Source organism: Tinamus guttatus, unplaced genomic scaffold (assembly GCF_059628265.1).
Source record: "Tinamus guttatus ecotype Peru unplaced genomic scaffold, ASM5962826v1 Tinamus_guttatus_pri_ptg000364l, whole genome shotgun sequence".
NCBI classification, from domain to species: Eukaryota; Metazoa; Chordata; class Aves; order Tinamiformes; family Tinamidae; genus Tinamus; species Tinamus guttatus.
In genome coordinates this window covers 2,895,573-2,917,865 of record NW_028288898.1, presented here as the reverse complement: position 1 = coordinate 2,917,865, position 22,293 = coordinate 2,895,573, and the positions used below count along the sequence as shown (strand labels likewise).

The following is a 22,293-nucleotide window of genomic DNA, read 5'->3' as shown; positions in this document are numbered from 1 at the left end:
ACCCCATGTTGCATTTTGGCACGGTGGGATCCCATCTCTATTAATCCATCCCATTCGATACATGTCAACTACAGCTAGATATGCCCTCTTGGAAACACTTGCATTTTTCTAAGTTTCTCTGTACAGTGCTGTGGCAGCTCCTTGGATGGAGGTACTGTGTTGCTCCCTGGAAAAAGAGAGGTCAGAATGGCAACTAGCAGGGACAGAGAGCTGGGACTCACCAGTTGCAGCAGGGAAGGAAAAGCTGGGGTGAAGAAGGGTTAGTTACCTCTGCCACACATCATGCTGAGGAGGTAGGAGGGACTTGGGCACTGCTAAGCACGTGGCACTGTGGCACTCCCAAAGTGCCTCCTCCATGTCCTGAGCAGCTCTGAACCCCCTTCTGCCTTCTTTTTGGTCGCTACCAGATGGTAACCAGATCTTCAGTTAGCTGGAAGAAAGGCATCTCTTACGGCTGATCTGCTCTGTCCACGAGCTACTGAGATTCAGCTTGCAAGTGCATAATTTATGGCTAGTTGGTTCCTCTCCTTTCCTCTCGTTTATGTCAGTGCACAGGATTTTATGGACCTATTTGTGATAAGAAAAGTTACCGCAGTGAAGTTGCTCAGGAGCAGCGAAAACACCACCTCCAAAGTGCATGTTACAGCTAACAGGTCAAAAAGGCATCCAACGGATAGACAAATAGAGCGCTTGGTAGTGGAGCTCCAGCAAACAGCTTTGCTGTCCTCCTTTGCAGTGTTTGGATCAGGAAGCTGTTTTCCTGAGATTTGTTTTGTTTTCCTTCCTCTGCACAGAGGATAAAGCAGGCAGAAAGTATGAAGCTGTTATTAGAGGCAGAGCTCCAAGCAATCAGGAATACTCCAGGAGAGAGGCATGAGTCATTCCCCCTCCAAACTAAATGTACCTGAAGAAGCTAGTGGTGTTATACGCAACCTCATAATGACTTTATTTCTGTTATGATTGTTGCTGTTGTTCTAGTTATTACCTTTCTCACTTTAAAAAAATAAAAAAGCCCTGTGGCAACAACTACAAAATATTATTTGCTTGCATTATTCTTTAGGTGGTTTCTGTGCTGGAGGCAGCAAGTACTTACAATCACTCAGTACATAATGGGGAAATTCATTCCAATAATAATAATAATAATAATAACAACATTCATTATTTTTGAAATGCAAGCCTGATGAATGCATGAATATAGAAAGCTCTTGTTGCTGGCTCTTTGCAAAATGGCAATAAAATCCGAGTGTGATTTTTCTGCTAGACTTCTGCAGCAGATTTCAAATGTGCTTATTCCCAAAGCACATTCCCAAAGCGCCTTCGTCGATGTTCAGCTCCTGGTCCCTGGGTCCATCCCCTCTGGAGCAGAGCACTCGGAGGGCATGGGCAGCTCTGAGCACACCTGCCTGCTCAGGCCGCTGTGCCACATTTATATGTGTTTGTTATCTTCTTATAAGGAACTGTGCGAATGTGTGCTGGCTTGTGACGCAGGAAATGGGGTTTCCTTGGAAGCTCGGTGATCTCTTCCCTGGATTTTCACCGTTCTCCAGTGTGTCTCTTTGGGCAGCTGTGTGGGTTCGCAGACCTTGGCACCCAGCAAAGTAAAGGTAGGACTTGGCGGCCTTTGCTCTCCCCCAGCCTGCTTGGATACGGATGGCATGAGAGGATTTCTGCCTTGCAGGGACAGCAGGATTGACGTAGCCTGAACCGCAATGACTAAAATATAATTGGTAGTGTATTAAACTGGTAGTTTACTTTGGTTCTGGTAATGGAACTGGTTTTAGTGGGAGGGAGATTTTTAGAAACTGGTTTTTTTTTGCCAAGTGAGGCCTAGAAGGTCTAATGGTGTTTGCTTTCTGATACAGCTTCATAAAATCCTGCGCTATGTAAGACTTGAAAGCCCAGGATCACAGGACGTTGAGACTGGAAGGATCCTCTGGAGATCACCTTGCCTAACCCCAAGCAGGGTCACCCAGAGCACGTCACTTGGAATTGGTATCAAGGATGAGCCACTCCATCACTCTTCCAGGGATCGAGATGAGGGTGACTAACCAAACCGTCCCCTTCTATACTGTGCTGGCAATCGCATGTCTCAATGAACAATCTGATTTTTCATTTGCAGGGTGTGATATCACCAGGAGCTGGGGAGCTCCAGAAGGTTAACAAAGTAAAATCAGGCATATAAAAGCAAACGCTTCCTTTTTAGTTGTTATGCTTGCTTTATCACTAAAACTGTATGGACATGACAGAGCATTAGAAATATGAATATGGAAACATTAAAGCACAGACACATTGCTTTACAATACCTTGCAACTTGGCACCCTTCGGCTCCCTTCATTCTTTTCTCTAATATTTTTCCTACCATATTTTAGTGCCTGCTGCCCAACAAGCTCACCTCTGGGACAGGTAGCTCTGGGTGTCTCAGTTACAGTGACACGGGCTTCCCTCATTCTCTGCCTATATGCTCATAAACCATAAGCAGTTTAACGTTTCCAAAGCGATAGCTATTGGGTTTTGGTAGACTGCCTAAGAAAGTATTATTTTATGAGTCTTCTGTTGCTCAGGAGCAAATGTGTTTTCTACAAAATTGGCATAATCCTAAAAAAAAAATCAAGCTTTTAGTATTTGCTAATGCTAAATACTAATAATTTACTAATACTAATAGTATTTACTAATAACAGAGAAGACGCAACCAGGATGGTTATGGAGCATGTGACATTTGAGGAGAGGTGGAGGGACTTGAGTTTGCTCAGCCTCAAGGAGAAGGTGAAGGGGGTGATCTCCTGGCTACCTACCACTGCTCAGCAGGGTTTATGGGGGAGACAGAGACAGACTCTTCTCAGAAGTGCACAGCAACACGGTGAAAGGCAAGGCAAAGTTATTCATCCTGAGGGTGGTGCTGGCACTCCGGGAGGGCTAGTGAAAGCCCAGATGAAGAAGGCCCCAAGTAACATGCTCCACCTTGAATACTGGCCCTTTGAGCAGGGCATTGAATGAGAGACCTCCAGAGGTCCCTTCCACCTTCAGCTCCTCCTTGAAACCTGAAGCCCTGGTCCTGCTCTGGACTATGATGGATAGAAAGCTCATTGCAGACTGATGCCCTCTGAAAGCATATGCTGTTGTCCAAGGGATAGAGAAAGGAAGAAGTTCACAAGGGAGAAGAGCTCTCACTTCTTGCTGCTGTACTGGTCATGGGTCGCCAACCACAGCTCCCAAACGAAGGGCACCAGGGTGACATAACCAAGAAAATACACATACTCCTGGCATTTTCCTGCTGTGTGAAACATCACACTGAGAGCTGGAGAAGCCTATGAAGAAATAGCAGCGCAAAGAGTGCAAGTCATGTCTCCACTTGATCAAAACAGAGCCGCATCGCGCAGCAGTTTCAAAAGCCTCGTGCTCCCTCTCTCCGGTCCCTGCAGGGCTTCGGCTGTACCAGGACAGCCGGACACCGGTGGTGTTTCCCCCGGCCAGGCCTGTGGCTGAGCAGTGGCCGGCTGTGCACGAGCAGCTGCCTGCACAGCTGGGCTCTCCACCGCTGAGAGCCTTCACCAACACGACGTGAATAAAACACCACCATTGCCAGGTTTCAAACGTCGCAGCATTCTGAGATGGCTGTCAGGAGGGCTAAAATTTTCTAGAAAGAGGTCTTTGTTGCCATTTAGGCAAAAGACAGCATATGTTGGCTCATTTTGAATGACTGTGTGCAAGAGGAGAGATATGGGAAGTGCGAGTGGCTGATAAGGTGTTAAGGAACTTATCTAGCCTCTCTACTTGGCAGTGGTCACAGACCTTAGCAGGTAGAATGCCCTTGGTACCTGTTATGAAACCAGCTATTATTTAATACCATTTAATAATCGGTCTGTGCAGAAATGCTTTAAACTGCAACAGGAACGTCAGTGCCTGCGTGGGGCATTTGTCTTCAGACCCTGACTTCTCTGTCCTGCATGGCTGAAAAAAAACATCCTTTTGGATGTCAAACCCAACGTTACTACTGGCAAACCCAGAGTGAGGCTGGTGGGTTTGCAGCGAGCAGCATTGAGCCGCTGCCGCAGCATCCTCAGGCAGGCAGACCAACACACCTCTGGTTTTGGAGATCTCCAGAGCAAATATGTGCAATCTTTCACAGAGGAAAACCAAAGCTGATTGCCAAGCTCAGGAGAGAAATGAATCATGCAACAGATGCTGAACGTAGGCAGTCCAAGATACTGGCTGAACTGCAAGAAGGGACCATCACTGCATTTGAGCCCAAACTGAGCAGGCAGGCCACGGGACGAAGCCCATGGAAAAATGCAATGTGGTTAAATGTTGCCTGGCACTTGCTGGATGCATGGAGAGGTGAGGGGGAAGGATGGCTTCTGGTTTAGGCCACCTTCCTGGGAGCTGGGATCTCTGGAGCTTGGCTCAGCTGCCAAGACCTTGCATAGGCAGGGAAACCTGCACCAGTGTGGGCCTGTGGAGTCCCATTAACATCACAAGATGAAAGCTGGGGTGAGACTTTTGATAACAGATACCATCTGTTTCCGTACATGCCTCCGTATTCATGCATAAATGCAAATCCTTGGAGCTCGGCAGACGCCGTGGACGTGTGCTGGGAATGAGGAGCAAGAGCCTTCGTCCCTGGAGGAACTAGACCTGCTGCATGCAGGTCCTTCCCGCTCCTCACGGGCTCAGCTGGAAAAGATGGGCCTGGCCAAGGGCTTGGAGAAGCAAACATGCCCACCTCAGTCTTCCTGGTTTCTTCCCCAGCAAAGCCCAGGTGTGACTGCCAGGGACGTCATTGCCGGAGGAATTTATTTGTAATTTGAGCCCTCCTTGCATTTTGCCTGGGGCATTATCTGCTGATTAGGCCCAGAATATCTCGATAGCTTTCGGCGGAGCCTGTTTGCTTTGCCTCGCTGCGGCCACATTAAGCAGCTCCACATCTTCCGCCAGCTTTCTGCAGCAGGAAACACGTTCCCGGGAGCGCAAACAAAGCCGGGGGCAGGACCATGGCCCTTGGCTCCCCGAGGCTGGGCGAGGTGGGGTGCCCACGAGCTGCCCTGCAGCAAACAGGCGCACCCTGTGCCAGCCCGGAGCGGCCGGGATCCGAGGGAGGAGGCATCTCGCAGCCTTCCTCGCCGCCGCAGAGAGGATGAGTGTGGGCGCAATGCGAAGGCCGTGGGCACATGGGGATGCATGTTCTAGGTGGCGAGGGGGCCGCACAGGCGTCACTTGGCTGAACACTGCATCTAACAGCAATGGGCTAAACACGTCCAGCTCCACAGCCCCTTCAATAGGAGTAAAAGTGACCACATCTTGGCTGACCCACCGTGTTTCCAGCATGCATTTGTCAGCGTCAAGCCCAGCCATGCAGGCACCTAGTGCTTTTAGACTAATGATAAAGCACTGCTTAGACTAAACAAGCTCTCAGGGTGCTGGCAGAGATGAAGTCAAGCCAACCAGATCCACACCAGAGCATCCTCCTCTGCACGGAGAGGACTCTGTCACCAACCTTCCCTGCCTGGATGGTCTGTAACCAGGAGCTGGGCAGGTATCTGAGCTCCTTAGTCCATGACTGGCATGTGGTGTTATTTGGGAGGTATTTGTGTGTAAGGTCCAGTTGCAAAGCCTTCCTTGGTAGCATTGCTAACATTGCACAATGCTCCAGCAAAGCCTCGCTTTGGAGGGCACAGAGATTGATGACGTGGTGCAAGCATCATCCACAAGCTCAGGTCTTGACGCAAAGCCAAAAGGCTACACACGCTCCAAAGCACCTGCAGCCCAGTCAGTAACAACAGCACGTGCAGAAGGTGCAAAGAGTGTGCCCTGTCCCGGCCCGGTCCCACCAGGATCTCACCAGGCTTGCAGGGCTCGTGCTGGCCCGCAGGAAGGGCCGTGCTGCCCTGCGGCGCGCGTGCCCCCGCGTTCCTGCGCGCCCGCAGCGGCAGCGCGAGCTGCGTCCTCGGCGTTATCGCAGCGCACTGCGAATGCAAACACGGGAGCTGGTGCAGGGCAAGCCATGAGCCTGCTCCAAGCCCTGGCAGGAGGGAAGGCACTGCAGAGGCAGCGCAGCGTCGCGGGCACTAGCAAAGGGCTCTCTGCCGCCTGTGGATATTTTCTGGTGCGGTTCAGCTTGGTTTTGCTTCCAGACTGCACGCTTTGCCTGGCGCCAAGAGGTGAGTTTTGATTTCTCTATAAGCATGTCAGGTTGCAGAATAGGAAAGCAAATGAAAACCAGTGTGATAGGAAGCCCCTTGGCTTGTGTTCTTTGTTGTGGGCTTAAAGAGATGCATTAATTGCCCTGTGCCAAGAACATGTTTTTTTCCACAGGTTTCCCATTTCAGAAAGATTTCCAGGTATGCCTAGTGTTAAATCTTGGATGAAGCTAGCTTTAAAGTGCATGCACATGCACTGGCTTGATTGTAGCTGCAATTTCTTCGGGTTGGTTTCTGTAAAAAAGACCTGACAGAGAGGCTGTGAGCCCCACGGATGCCATGTGCGTTATGAGCGGTGGCTGCCTTGGGCACACGCTCTGCCAGGAGAAATCAGGACAGTCCCCAAGTCCAATGAATGCAAACGCAACGGCAAACCCCAGGAATAGGCAAGAGCAGGGGAATGTCTCTTTTGCATAATAAGAAGTGTCCAGGAATGGTGCAAACGAGGATCTGGTCATGCAGGGTTTGGGGAAGGTTCCTCCATGGGGAACTATCCCACTGGAAAATCCCACTCGACCTGCCTCACCGCATGCCCCGCACACGGTTCACGGGACTTATCACGCCGTGCTAGCAGCGTTGCATTGCACCAGTGTCCGTAGCAATCCTGCTTGTAGTCTCCCCCGGCTTCTTGTCCTCCGCCTGAAATACTGAAATTGCCCAGAGAAAGGAAATATCTTTACATGGAGGGCCATCAAGGCAGCACACTGTCTGCAGCATCCAAAAAAGCAACCCATTCGGCAGGGTAATCTATTCAGTGCCTGGGATTTATTTTTAACATGCAGTTCTGCAGTCCTTTTAACTTGAGCAGGGAAGTGAACATTTTGATAACAGCAGCCTCCGGGTCAAATGTGATGAGAATTCATAACTCACCACATAGTGGTTTTGGAAAACCAACCAAGCAAAACAATTTCCCAGAATAAGTCGATGAAGATTCACATTTTTCTTCACAATGTCGTACATAGAGCTGATATCTACTTATTCTCTTTCCACAATTTGCAAATAAAATGCCTCCTGGACTATTTTAAATCTGAACGGCTATTGCCACCACAGCCTTCTGGGCTTCTCGTAAAGAACTGAGACATCGGATCTTTAGGCCATCAAAGAAGGGATATTAATCCAGTAATGGGAACATTCTGATGTTTGCATTTCTAATCAAAGAAAACCCTTGGTTTTCTGCTCCGAGCCCGTACAGCCAAGAGAGTGGCATCAAGGTTACAAAACTGCAGGGAATTCCAGGAGGTTTCTCCAGTCCCTGAAATTCCCTGGAACAATAAGGGAGCAATTAGAGACCCAACTGAGTTCAGAGCTGGGATCTGGGAAAAATAAACATGAGGGTCTGGCCAAGTTGAGATTGTTGAAGAACCTGCAAGGCTGGGGCTGCTCTGCTCTGCAGCGTGGTCTGTTTTATCCGCAGGCTTCAGAATAAGTCATGGCCAAACTCCTTGTATTTGCTCTCTGCTCCCTGTCTCCCACACAAATCCGATATTCAAAGGGAGACCCTGGTGTTGCCTTCTATAGCAGGGGCAGAGGCTGCTCTGCAGCATTGGAAAAGTGAGAATAAACATGAGACCATGAGATGCAAATGCACAATTTCACCCTGACATTTCCTCCCATGCTATCACAGGAGCCTGGAGAGTAAATGAGAAATTCTGTGTGCTGGAACAATGGAAAACGGCCAAATTTTCTGTGCAGCCCAGAGAGCTGTACTGATGGGAACAGTCTAAAACTCGCCCTTGCTTCACCCCTCCAGGTGAGTCCCATTGGTCTCAAACTCTATCTGGGACTATGTGCCTGCAGCAGGACCAGCTTTCCTCTCTGGGTTGGTCTCCTGGCTGTCTTCCTTGCTTTCAGAAGGAAAAGAGTTTGGGTATCTTCACCGAGTAGATGGGCTCAAAAGGAGCCTCTGTGACCACCTAATTGCCACCACAATGGCAAAAAAAAAAAAAAAAAAAAAAAAAAAGAGCTAGAAATGTACATTGGTCACAAATATAATCCAGGTGCTGCCTACATCCTTCACTTGTGCAAAAACAAACCAACCCCTCTCGGTCATCATAACTGCCTCCCTCTGGCCCTTCTGCAGCCCCCGTCACGACAGGACCGAGTAATCTCTCTGTCTTTGTGGTTAGGACAGACGTGTGAGCAGACCGGAGGAGGATTGAGAAAAACAGACGTGGGCGTCCACCGGCTGACGCCGCCTTTGGCTGAGACATCCCAAACAGCGTTTGCTGCCTCCTCCTCATCGGTGTTCCCAGCTCCCGAGCCACCTGATTGCACCGGCGCGTGGGGACTTGGCAGGGAAACGGCTGGGACACCTCCTGCTCCTCCACAGGCACCCGAGGATGCAATGGCATGGTACTTGGGAGCCGCGTGCCCGCTCCAGGACAGGGTAAGGTGGACCTCACGTGAAGGTGGACAGGCAGCCTTGCCCTGTCCTCCCCACTCTAGCCCTTGACCCTTGGCTTTCTGTAAACCCAATGGCTGTGTGGCTGTGCCATGAGCTGTGCACGTGTCCCTCCTTCAAGGCACATCAAGGGCCGTCGTTATTCCCCTTGGGTGGGTAAGGAGGTGGGGATAAGAGGGGGATGCATCCAGCATGGGACAGAGCCTGGCTGTGCCTTGACCCAGCCTTATCCTGGGGAGGAAGGTGTGAGCCTTAGCACTGGCTCCACGTGAGGACAGCTCCACCACCACCCTACACTGTCCAAAACCCTGTTCTGTCCTTCCCTAGCCCTGACAAGCAGCGACACTGACGGTGACTCTTTGCTCTTTGCTGTCTCTCCATAGTACACATGTCTGAGGCACGACTCCAAGGGCAAGAGGAAATCAAGAATGATGAAGAAAATCCAGATCTGCCTCTGCTTCATCGTTGTCTCTGGCATCTTGTATGAGATATCCCTGCTGTCTGGCTGCATCTTTTCTTTTATCCCCCTGTCCAAGCACTTCCTGACACCTGAGCAGGTTCTGAGCCTTGGCAAAAGCATCTTCTTTTTGGAGACCACAGAGCGCCTGGAGCCGCCTCCGCTGGTTTCCTGCTCCGTGGAGTCTGCTGCCAGGATTTACCCCGACAGGCCCGTTATCCTCTTCATGAAAGGGCTTAACAACGAGACGGCGTTGGACTCCAATTCCAGCTACGCCGCCTTCTCGCTCTTATCCTCTATGAGCAACGTCTTCATTTTCCCCCTGCAGATGGAGATCCTCTTCGAGAACACCCCTCTGCTCCAATGGTACAAGGAGGTGAGAGCTACACTGCAGGGAAAACCACTCTGAAGTGGGCTTAAAACAGAGGGGAATGGGCATGCAGGGAAAACCACTCTGAAGTGGGCTTAAAACAGAGGGGAACGGGCATTGAGGGTTTGCCCAACCATATGAAATTTCAGTCTTTTCACTTTACTTTGTTCAGAACAGGGCCATTCGGGCCATATGTTGCAATACATTCCTCTCTTTTTGTACTGAACATACTATCAGTATTTTCTTCGCTATCTGTGCAATCAGAGCTTTGACAAACACAACCCTGGCAAAAATAGACTGCATACGTATTTCGATTAAACATCGGTTAATCACCTCGTTCAACAGATGCTTGTTTAATGAAATGTGCTGTCCGAGTCATCGGAGTGCTTATTAATGCTGTCATGCACTGATAAAGCCCATGCCAGATTAGATGGCAGAGAGATTTCAGGTTTCATAAAGACCACGGGCAAAACCCTGGGTGGGATCTTTCCCGGTCCACCCAAAAAACAAGCTTCTCTGCAACTCCCTTGTAAGTCCAGCTTGGGAAGGTCGTTCTGCTCCATCTCCATGCAGGGCAAGCAGTGAAGGATTTCTTCAAGCCCTTGCGACTCCCCAGGAAAGAAAATACATGGAATAGTAGCAAAGGCAGTGAAAGCCCTTCAGTCTGTTCCAAAGAGCCGTGAGCGACGAGGCAGCGAGCGTGTTAAATGGGTTGTGTCCTGCTGAAATAGCAGCCTGTGATTCATAGCATTATTGATTTAACATTTTGAGTTTCCTCAACAAAAAAGAAAAAGCCCATAAAACGTTCTTGCATTCATTTATATTTATAAAATCATTGTTCTGAGCCTCCCCCCATTATGTTATTCCAATAAAATTTAATAGCTGTAAAAAGAAAAGACTGTTGCTGACATTTATAGGTGCTGGGTTGAGTTTCACAGCGCAGTTAAGGGGACAGAGGAGGCGAGAGCTCTTTCAGCAGCAGCATCACTGTTTTGTGTCTCCCACTCTTGCAGGTAAACCCAGAGCAGGAGAAGAACTGGGTTCATATCAGCTCGGATGCCAGCAGACTGGCGCTCATTTGGAAATACGGGGGGATCTACATGGACACGGACGTCATCTCCATCCGGCCTATTCCCGAGGCAAGTTTCCTGGCGGCACAGAAGTCCCAGTTCTCCAGCAATGGGATTTTTGGCTTTCCTTCCTATCACAAATTTGTTTGGGACTGCATGAATAATTTTGTTCTGAAGTACAATGGGAGAATCTGGGGCAACCAGGGACCTTTTCTAATGACAAGGATGCTAAAAGCCATTTGTAATCTCACGGATTTTGTCGGCCTTGAGGACCACAGATGCCACAACATCTCTTTCTTGAACCCTCAACGTTTCTACCCTATCCCATACCCAGCCTGGAAAAAGTACTATGAGGTGTGGAACAAAGACCCTAATTTCAACCACTCCTACGCGTTGCACTTGTGGAACTTCATGAACCGTAACCAGAAAGTGGTGGTGGCAGGGAGCAACACGCTGGCAGAAAAGCTGTACAAGACCTACTGCCCCACGACGTACAGGGATTTGATCCAAGGGGCCACAAGAGAGACTTGGAGCAGCAAAGAGACGGTGCTGGATGGGACGTAGGAGAGCATGGTGATCCTTGCAGCCCTCCCTGTGGCTAAACCGCCTTGGGACCGTTGCTCTCAGCAGCCTGTTGGGTGGTAGAGACCTCTCACGGCCACTCTCCTTGCTGCCTTAGGATGCTGAGGAGCATGTGCGGATGGTGGTGGGCATCCATCTGACATGATGCTAAGGACTCTGTTGCCCGAGGGGGTTCCGAAGTTCGGTTCTCTTCCCTTGTAGGTATTTGCAAGACTTACCGAGTCAAAGGGTCTTCCAGGAGAGTTGATTTTTAGAGGGAAAAGTTCCAAGGAGACCCATGGCCTCCTGGTAGGAAGCTCAGAAGTGTCTCCACACCCCTTTGCACTAGTGACAGCTCTGCATTTCAGACACAACACGGAACTTAACTGAGGACTCTGATGGAAGCGTAATGCAAGCCTCTAGCAGTGTATGGATGACATACATAGCCCAAACTACTACTGTCTTTTCATTAAGATAGGCTGTTTTTTTGTGACACAAACTTTACACCCTACGTTTTTGAGAGGGACCTTAGAAATGCAAGTAAAAATAATAGATATCACCAAGTCTCTGAGATTCTTTCCCCCTGCATTCCTCTGGGGGGCAGGGAGGGGGAAAGATTGTTATTTAAAAAATTGCTTTTCCTCCTATCCTTTGGCTCCAGCGCCTTGCAGGAAGGGGCTGCTTTTCTCCACCCTCAGCCCCGTCTGCCTCCTGGTGTCTCCTGGCCTCCTCAGTTCAGGGATGAAGAGTCGTGTCTCCCTCCTTACCCCTGTCAGAGCGGAGGTGCTGAAGCACCAAGGTGACTGTGGGACTGACTCTCCAAGGACTATCCCTCCGCAGTACGTGGGTTTCTGTCACCTTTGACAATAGGTGTGGCAGCCTGAAGAGTCTGTGCCACCTCCACTGCCTTCTTATCTCCCTTTCGGCCCCAGGACGTACCACTCCCTGCTTGCATCTCCTACTTTCCCCTCCTTCCCACTTTCTTTCATTTTCCTCTCCCACACCCAGGTGGTGTCAATGCTAGGGAGTTTGCTGGAGTCCCAGTCCTGCAGTCTCCAGCATCTCGGAGCGCATCTATCCCACACCCAGGTTGAGGAGGAAGTGTCCGCAGGGAAGGAGCTTTTGGCTGCCTCCGGCTTCCCAAGCAGCTTTGAGCTTCCTGGGGAAGGGGGATATGGTGGGAAGGGCATCAAGAGCCCCCCCTGTTCCTTGCACAACTCTGAACAGCCCCTCCAAGTCGCGTCAAACCACAGTCCTCAGTCTTATTGTGGCAGAGCCCCTTCAATTGCTCCTTCTGGGATTAAGTTCTTTGCTTTTTCTGCTGGGAAAACCTAGGCAGCGAGAGAGGGACAGCACTGGGAGAAACATTTGGACTTGAACGCTCAGAGGTTCACTGGGGTGAACTGGGGCACCTTAATGCTTTGGAGAGGGGAAAGAAATCCCTAGATAGTTCCAAAAGGCATAGGGTGGAGGTGGGGATGGGTGGAGGGAGAGTGAAGGGGAAGAGATTTCCCTACCGGAGGCTGCAGGCTCCGAGGAGGAGGACCACACAAAGGCCACAACAGGGATGTTGTGAAGCCAGCATCACCCCTGCAGCCCCTCCACCTCTTCCCATTAGGAAGACACACACTTTTCCCCATCCCCTGATCCATTTGCCAGTCTGGAATATGAACACTCACCGTGGTTGCTGCACGCCAGCTCTGCCAGCACTTCGACTTTTTTGCATGTCTTAGCGTTATACGAGGCATCATGCATGGAGGCACTTGGAGACGTCGAGGGAAGCAGACGGGGTGAGGGGACAACCTCCATCGCGCTGCTCAGCGACACAGCCGGGTTAACCATGGCTGCCAGGTTGACTGCTCCTGCCTCTGAGTGTGAAGCTGGCGTTAATATTAACAAGGTTGTGCAATGGCCCCTGTACCCAGGGTGCACAGGAGCTCCTAAGGGGAGGTTGATTTGTGCCCTGGAAGGAGGGAGATGGGGCTGGCTCCCATTGCCACTTCAGCCCTGGCATGCTGGATTGATGCTCTGCACGAATCCCATCCCTATCCATCAGGAACATACGTAGGTGTTTCCATGCACAACGCTCCTCTGGATTTTCCTGCAATACGTAGGTGTTTCCATGCACAACGCTCCTCTGGATTTTCCTGCAAAAGAGCAACCTGGTGTTTACAGTCTGGGAGGCCAGCAGTATGTCTGCCCAACACCACTGGTGCTGATAACTCAGGGTACAGGCTTTCCCAGAAATTCCCTTTCTGCGGCGCAAGGGCAAACAGAACACGGCACAGCAGCTTGCACCGCTTTCCAGGGTGCCTGGCTGCAAGGGGATCTGGCCTGAAACAGCAAGACCACGTACCCTTCCCCAGCAGATCTATGCTGCTTTCAACCTCTTTATATTTGGGCCTCTATATGCATGCACGCATATGTACATATATTTTTGGTATGCAGCAGAAAAGGTGAAGGATGCTCTAAAGCAAGTCCAGGGTTTAGCTCAGCATCGCCCTCATGCATTGCTGCCTCCATGAAGCCTCGCCCTGCAGTATGGGGGACATCTTCCAGGTTAAATATTTTATAAAAAGCTGCTTGAAGGTACTGGGTCTGTGCAGCAGTTGGAAAACTAGAGTGTGATCTGCAGGCACAGACCTGAACTAACTCCAAAAGCCCCAGCACTGGCTCTTGCTTGAACTATATTTCACAATCCCCATAGTTTGCCCGTTCCCTGGTAGAATTCACCCATTATGCAGCTGGAGAGCAATCTAGAGACCCTTGGGGATATAAAATGCAATAGATTAACATGGTCATATGGTTTAGGATATAGCTTGGAAAACGAGCAAATGATGAGGAAATCATCTAGATTTAAATCCAAGCAAGGTAACAGACTGCAGTGGTATTAAGGGCATATGCAGTGTTTAGCGTGTGTGGTTTGAATATAGGATAATTCTTTACCCCAGAACATGCAACATACCCCAAAACTCCAACAACTTTTGGGAGTTGGAGTGAAGGGGGGGTTACAAAAAACAGGAGACTCTTTGTTTTTTTCTCGTCTCAGGGGTGCTTCAACCAGCTCTGGGATGCTGGAGGGCCGTGCAGGCCGGGGGTGGCCTTGCCCCAGTGCCTCCTTCTTGTCTCCCAGCCCTTTTCTGCAGATGTTTCCCCACTGAGGCCTCCTCCTGGGATGCTGATGATGCCGGTCAGCCAGGCCCTGCCGCCTCCTTCATGGCGGGCTCGGGGCACTGCCCTTCGTGCGGGCAGTCCGCGCACCTCGCGCTGCTCGAGGTGCCCAAGATGGCCCAGCTGAGCGCTGAGTACCTGCTGCTCTGCCGGGAGAGCCTGGGCACTGTGCTGGCCCCGCAGGCCGCTCACCTCCATGCCGCCCGCCACCGGCTAATGGGTGCTGGGTGTGAGGCGACTGCACGGGCCCGGCAGCGCCAGGCGCTGAGGCAGCGAAGCTGGAGGTGCAGCAAGATGGTGGCCGCCCAGCAGCAGTTCCTCTTGCAGGCCGGGCTCCTGGGCTGCCATGTGGTGTGTGGGGGCAGCGAGGGACGTGGAGCCGCTTCTGGTGGCAGGTCCTCTCAAAACTGAGGAGGATGTGAAAAGCCAGCTCTGAGGCTCCCTCACACTGCTGTTAGGGTGCCTGGAGTTTCTCTAGGACCCAGAGGAAAGCTCGGTTCTCCACGCAGGAATGTGTTTGGATGCCCTCACTAGCGAGAAGCCTGCTCACTTCAGACTGAGGAGGGAAACAGCTTTGTGGCTAGCTTGGCAGAGGGAACAGTGGAAGCAGAAGATGAAGGACGTGTGGAGGGGGCACCTGGTACAGGAAGCCCAGGTAGGTGCCACGTGGGCACCTTGGATACCTCCTTCATGATTTTTCTCCATTTTGGCTTCGAGTCCCAAGGTTATTAGGTCTCTTCAGGGAAAGATGACCTGTATCCAATTACCCAGTTGAACTGATGGGAAGGCAGAAGCTGGCCAAAATAAGGTTGACTGTATGTCTTCTGCAAGGCCAGAGTTGCCCTTTGAAGGATGTGACCCCCGGTGGCTGGTTGCCCCCTGCCTCGCCCATGACAGCAGTTGTGGGTCAGGCTCTACTTAGACTTACACTGAGTTGGGATCCAGGGCAAAAAGAGACCACGAGGAGTCTGCCAACAAAACCTAAGGAGTTTCCCAGTTGGCTGAGATGGCTCTGAACCCAGTTTTGGCATGTTAAACTCTTCTCATTGCCTTTCTGCCCCTCTCAGCTGAAGAGGGAGAATGAGATGTTCTGTGACACGCTATCCAAGGAGCAGCGGGCAGTTATGGATCACTTCCACCAGGAAATGGACATGCTCAGTGCCCACCTTGGAGACCAGACTGAGGTCATTAAATTGCAGGAGCAAACGGTATGTGTTCCACATGTGTGGTATGGTCAGAAAAATACAGTCAATGTTTTTTCCTGATTTTCCTTGAGTTTTGGCCCTTGCGAACCAGGTATTCAAGGGGCTAGATCACCACCGTGACTCTTTGTGTCATCATTTGGAGCACCTTTTGTTTTTTATTTGACCTGTAGCTAGCATGGGGGTGTAATAGGATGGCACCCGCTGCATGACTTTACGTAATGGGAATGGAAGAGCCTTGGCTAACCCTTTGGTGGTGTAGTCTGGGAGATGCTCTATTTATTTACAGATCAAGCTGCTTTATGCAAGCAAACCTGAAGGTAATGACTATGTATTTTAAGGTCAGTCTGTTTGGGCTTAGATAAATTCTACATAGTTGTCAATAGCCACTCAGAGCACGCTGTTTTTTTCCCTGTCCTTCTACAATATCTTTGCTGCTTCAGGCAAGTGAGAGAAGAACACGTGCCGCGGCCGCTGCAGGGAGCTGGCCGCGTGTCCGCTCACATGGCACTGGGGCAGATATCCTCCAGACCCTCTAATATCAGCTGCAACAGCCCAGCCCGCAGAATTGGCTTGCTGGTGGAAAACTAACTCTCTTGGGTGCCTTTTGCATTTGCAGACATACCCCAAAGGAGTTAGATTTCAATCAGAAGCTCACAACAAATGAATGACCCCTTTCTTCCCCAGCCACCTTCTCCAAAATGATGCCAGTGGTTATTTGCATGAAAATAGAGTGTTGAGACACTGTGCTTTCTTCATTTATCTGGGTTTTCTCTAATCAAGAGCCAGAGTAAGAAAGCAAGGACTTCTCAGCTCCCTGATGTCTGCAGCACAGCAGCAAACCCAGATCCCAGATGTGTGCTGCTGCTGTCCAGCTGCTTTTCAGAGGAAAGAAGGAAAGAAGGAAAGAAGGAAGGAAAGAAAGAAAGAAGGAAAGAAGGAAAGAAGGAAGGAAAGAAAGAAAGAGAAAGAAAGACAAGGAAGGAAGGAAGGAAGGAAGGAAGGAAGGAAGGAAGGAAGGAAGGAAGGAAGGAAGGAAGGAAGGAAGGAAGGAAGGAAGGAAGGAAGGAAGGAAGGAAGGAAGGAAGGAAGGAAGGAAGGAAGGAAGGAAGGAAGGAAGGAAGGAAAAGAAAGAAGAAAAGGCTTTAAAACAGAGATGCTAACAGGAAATACCAAATGGGTATAGCACTCACCCGAGACCCAAGGGGTGCAAGGTCTCCCTTGGGAGGCTCTCCAAGGGCTTGTGACCAGCCAGCGGTGGATCCCTGAGTTACACGTGTCCCCTGTCTGCTTGCACGAGGCACGGAGTGGGGATGTGCTCCCACCCTGGGGCCTCGGTTCCTCTCTCGGCCCTCACAGGCTCCTTTCTATGTGCACAGTGACGCGGGAAGCACCAAAGCGGCAGCTGTGGAAGAGCCATCAGAAGGAGGCTGGTCCTGGTGGGATCTCTGCTCTCACCTCCCGAGCCCTTGTTTCACCCAGGCACAGAGGACGCCCTGCGTGGGAAGCAGAGGCTCCTGGAAACTCTGTGGAGAAACCCCAACCTCCTGCAGCAGTTTTGCCCTGTCCTGGAGGAGACACTGCAGGAGAAGCTGGAGGGCATGGGCATGAAGAGGGTAAGATGGCCTTTGCGGGACAGTCCTGCAATGCCAGTCCCCAGCCACACATGGGCATAAAGATTGCTCTGATTTTTTTTTTTTTTTAGTTTTACTCTAGTTTTAGGTAGAGCAGTAAACAGGCAGTAAAACCATCCCTGCCTGGAGCAGTTACACCCAGAGCAGGCAAACAGCAGTGAAATGCGGAGCTCTTCCCGCAAGCAGCAATTCATATGCTAAATAAACCAGGCCTGGCTGCCATCCAGGAAAATGCCTTGTGAAAGCAGGGTCTGCAAGGGCAGAACAGTCTCTATCATGGGGATTTCAAGGGGACTTTTACTCTCCAAGCCCTTTTCACGCCAAGTATGTTAAGCAGTATCGCTTGCAAGTTCTCCGGGAGCTCCCAGCGATGCAACACTACCACCTAGCACCTCGCCGAGCTGCTGCAAAAGCCGTGTGCGTGCGTGCACAGCGCAGAGCTGCTGGAGACCTGCGTGTCCCTCCTTGCTCCTTCCGAGCAAGGCAAGCGTGTCTCGTCCCTCAGGATTTGCAGGTCCTGAAGGCGCAAGGAGAAAGGAGTGAACTGTTGACTCCTGGTGTAATTGCATTGGTGAGAGGCAGGAGCATCTGAGATCTTAAAACAGCTCCAGAGGTGGACAACCCCCCTCACCTCTCAGCATTTCACACCTCTGCTACCCCAGGATGTTCATGATCACAAAACCTGCCCGGGCTATAAATGTCTCCCAACTGAACATGCTCGTGCTTATTCTGCAGGCTAGAAATTGCTTGGAGTAGCTGGATTTACTGCTCGGGGGTCGCTTACTGAAGCAGAGGAGGGCTTTGCAAACAGGGAACTAAAGCCTCTTAGTGGCCTGTTTGCATGGATAAGAGCATCCGTACTAAGGCAGTGGGCTTGGAGCTCGCAGGAAGCTGTCGTGATCGGGATAGTGTTGGCAAGGGCACGTTGCACGGCCCAGCGCTGCGGGAGAGCAACACCAAGGCCACCCTCTGCTTTAGGTTGCCAAGGGGATCTCAACCCACACTTATGAGAACCTCCCAGCACTGGTGAGGATCCAGCAGCAGCAGAAGGCTGAGTGATTTCTGGAGCCTGAGGGACGAGCTGATCCGAGCGGTGTGGAGAGTGTTGTGTGGAGAGTTGGACAGCGCAAGAAGTCCGATGCCTCCTTCCCGTCCCCACCTCACCACGGCTGCAGGGTGCCCTTCTCTTTCCCTATGGGGCAGCGAGATGGAGAGAGGGGCAGGCAAGGGAGTTTGGGCAACTCGAGTGTTTGCAACTGCTCTTTGCATAACTGGCCCTGCCTGGGCTGGCCGTTCATGCTCAAAAATAAGATCAGCTATCCCAAAGAAGACCCAAAAGAGAGCCCAGGCCTTCTGCTCAGAAGCTCACCCATACCGTGGAGTCATTTTGCCGTTGGGAACCATATCTGCAAAAAGCTACAGAGCCCACCTGGTCGCAGGTGAGCTGAACGCTATGGATGCCAAGCACCCCCCGGCCAGCACCCCGGAAGAGAGCCCACACCAGGCACAGCCCTCCAGGGACACCCTTGGGGACCTCCAAAGCCAGCAGCCCCACCAGCCCTCACTCAGGGCCTGTCCCACAGCTGAGGTGGGTCCCGTTGCTCCCTTTCAGCCCCCAGGATCTGCCTGCCAGTGGGTGATGTGGTACCCCAGGACCCTGTGGGCTGCCTCGAGCAAGCAAGTAAAGCCAGACCTTAGGTTTTGTATCCCACCCTGCGACACTGGAGGCAAACACGGGGCATTTCACACTTGTACTAGGCTCTTTTTTCTATATCTTTGAGTGGACAAGGATGTTCTCTAGGGTTTCTCAGGGACAAAAACTTGGTCCTTGGCCCCTTTATCCACTTGAAGTCCATAACATCTGTCCAGTTCACCCTCTTTGGAAAAATTGGTATTTGTGCCATTGGGAGAATGACAATAAAGGCTAGAGAATCAAATTTGAGAAGAGGTCTCTGGAACAAATCCAGAGATAATTGGAGCGATGCAATGGCAAAATTATTAAATTGCTAAACCAGGACTTAAACGTAACCTCAATTTATGGGGGACCGTTGATGTAATTAAAGCACAGGCAGTGTTAGAATCAAATTGCCTTTTTTTTTTTTTTTTTTTAGGGAGAGGGTAAAAAAAGGACCTAGCACAAAACCGAGATTTTTCATTCCATTAAGAATGAAATTCTGTGTCTTCATCAGTAAAGTTTAAAAATAAAGGCAGAGGGGGGAGTATTTATGGAACAATTTGCAGCTCAGTGAATAAAAAAAAAGGAGAATGAGTTTGACCAATGTAAAAAAATATGCAAAAAATAGAGCAAGGAGTGCTCTAAAGCTTCATGGGATAAACTAGGACCCTGGGTACTCTGTGCCCACAGCCTGTTTGTGGCCCTGCCTGCCACGTGTCCTCTGGCCTGCCAAAAAAAAAGAAAAAACAGGGAAAAGGCAATAAATTCTGCTTGCTTTTGAACTGCTCGTATGGGGCTTGGGGTGCCAGTGATGCTTGTGGTCCTCTCCGTTTTCACTGCCTCTCCCCTGCTCCCCGTCCAGTCTGTGGGTGACAGCTGTGACCTGGGCACCTCCTCGCTGGAGGACCTGGTGGCACCTCGGGCACGGGAGGAATGTCCACGACGAGGCTTCCCGATGGCTTGTCAGGCTCCGCTGACACCAGCACCCGGAGCTGGGACAACGCGGGGACCAGGTGCTGGTGACCCCGAGCCTGGGGAGCTGCGTTGCAAGGTGACACAACCGGAGCAATGACAGACCTCCCTGGGAACAAGCAGCTGCCAGCAGCCACTTGATGGTGCCACGAGACCAGGAACAGGCTGCAGCAGTTTCTCTTTCCTCCTCAAAGAAACCGCCACAATAAAACCATCACCATCAAGTGCCGTGATGCAGCTATGCTTTAAAACATACATGTACATACATAGCCCATGCACACATCCCTGTGTATGTTTGCATCCACCTATGTGCTCCATATGTATGACTATGTATGCTGCATATATTGAAAATTTGAATCTTTCCTCTTTAGTCTTTCAAATTTAAATAAGAGCTAGGACTGATTTGTATTATTCATTGAGTTTACAGTGCTATAGCCACACATGTTACTTTATGGTTAATTTCACTTTTTTTTCTTTTAGTGTTGATCATAAAGAACACTGATTTCAGTAAATTAATGGGACCAGGACTGCTTCACCAATGGCTTCTTTTATAAATGTAAGTCATGCTTTTCAGGCTCCTGGTATCGGTACCCGGGAAGAAGAGCAGAGCCTTATACTGAAATGTTTGTAGTACGTGTCTGTAAGAGGGAACGTTTTCCTCTTCGTCTGTAGGGATAATAGGGAAAGCAGCCATGGCCATTGGTTTGGTGCACTCAACAAAGAGTCCAGATATGGGCAAAAAGAACCTGGAAGATGAAGAAAAGTTTGGGTAGCTGAGTTTGGCTAACTTCAAAAATCCTTGTTATCCTTGTGCTAAGAGAAAGCTGAAAAAAATTCCCTGAGTTTAATTTTATATGAGAAGGAAGTGATTAACTCTGATGAACATATAAATAGACATACAGATGAGGCGTTTTTGGTTTCAGATTGGACATTTCTGAGCCTGTGAAGTTGAATGACTGGGGAGGTTGCTCCCTGTGTTCAGCCAGCTACACCTTAGAAAATGCACTGGGAACACGGGACAGCCATAAGGACTCAGTAAAGCCTCTTGGGTTAATATAGGTGATGGGCTCTGTCTTCTAACATCAAGTCAGAGAGGAAAAGAGATGAGCAAGAAGAGCCTCCAAAGCTACCATCTCCATCAGCAGAAAAGCAAGACTTCTGCATCAAATTATCTTGCCAGAAGGAAAGCTTTTAGTACTTTTTTTTTCTATGATGTTTTGTGGAATCCTGCAGAAAAGAAATCCCTTTTGCAGCCCTTTCTTAGGGTGTTGTCCATTTTTTTTCTCTTTCCTTGATCATGCAGACCAGGGCTACCCCCCAGGGTGCCCATCGCCACCCCGTTAGCATTGCTGGGCGCTCTTGGCATCCTTCACGGTGATGGAGCAGCAGCAAACAGCAGGGAAGCTCCCCTGGCAGGCGGATTATCACAGCCGAGGGAATTAAAAACAAAGCCAAACAAAACAGCGTCGAGCGAAAGTGCACAGAGGAAGAGCAGGCAGAAGAGCAAGCGGCGGGGAGCTCTCACGTGGAGCCGAGTTTAAATAGACAGACAGGTGTCCTGATAATTCCTTTGCACAGATTTATTTGTAACGGCATTAAGAAAACAAATTCGGCTTCTCCCAGGGGAAAGGAGTTGAACAAAAGCTGAGACCAGGGTGAGTTTGCCTCTCTGTGAAGATGAGATGCTGCAACAACACGAGGTGACGTGACTTCATTAGCAGCAAGAAGACAGAGCTGCCATGGGCAGAGGCGGTCTGGGCATGTCGCGTGCTCAAAGCCCAGATGCCTCCCTGAATTGTCAAACAGGACCCAAAACCCTCCAAGATTTTGGCACTTGGACCGACTCCTCCATATTCCTTAATGCTCAAAGATTTTTTCCTTAAGGGCTAAAAAATGTAGTTTCATGAAATGACGGGAGTTACAACTCCAGCATCGTGGCATGATTCGGCAGACGAGGGTCTGGATATGTGCTCTAAGTACGTGTGCCTTTACCTGGCCAATGACCCATTCCCCATGGGGGACGAAGCAGCACAACTCCACTGAGATTGGTGGGCCAAGCCTTTGGCAGGAGTGGAATGTCATTGGAATCTAAAGCAGTTCAAAGGAATGTGTATTTTGCTTTTATTTTCTCAATGACATTCATCTTTGTAAGATCGGATCGATTGATAATACTTTTGTATAGCGTGAATATATATAGGACAATTAGCAGATAATCAAACCACAGCACTAATGCCCTCTGAATGGAACACAACTCTCCCAAATAATACACAGCTGAAAAATAAAGGAAAAGAAAAATCCTATCAAATTTATTCAGCCGGAATATCTCACCCAGAAAGCTATTCTCCCATAATATTTGGGGCAAGCAGAGTGTCATAAATCTTAGTGCTATTAATCCGTAGACTCATTCATCTCTGTTCAGCTATATAAAAGCAATAACCTTGTCACTATAGGAAGGAAGATTGGGCTTTTAATTGCATATAGATTTCAGGAGAGTTCTTATCTCATAGTCCAATTTGTAGCTTCAGATATGGGTCTTTGCTTCCCTTGGTCAAAGTCCATGCAAATCTGCCATGCTCCCGCATAGTT

The 22,293-nt window shown here is 50.0% G+C and overlaps 2 protein-coding genes across 2 annotated transcripts; both read left to right on the top strand.

Moving 5' to 3' along the window:
* The first annotated feature begins 5,998 nt into the window (after positions 1-5,998).
* On the top strand, positions 5,999-11,056 carry A4GNT (alpha-1,4-N-acetylglucosaminyltransferase). Its single transcript, XM_088530162.1, has 4 exons — positions 5,999-6,131; positions 8,693-8,730; positions 8,979-9,428; positions 10,436-11,056. Exons 1-4 carry the CDS (start codon positions 5,999-6,001, stop codon positions 11,054-11,056), a joined length of 1,242 nt encoding a protein of 413 aa, XP_088386288.1.
* Positions 11,057-14,269: 3,213 nt separating this feature from the next.
* Positions 14,270-20,480, top strand: LOC148593604 (cilium assembly protein DZIP1L-like). The gene is given in 10 exon segments (XM_088530161.1): positions 14,270-14,575; positions 14,817-14,879; positions 15,292-15,432; positions 15,716-15,746; positions 16,806-16,859; positions 16,915-17,042; positions 18,039-18,115; positions 18,117-18,153; positions 19,598-19,697; positions 20,380-20,480. Coding segments are annotated over 10 exon segments (1,038 nt in total).
* Positions 20,481-22,293: the final 1,813 nt, after the last annotated feature.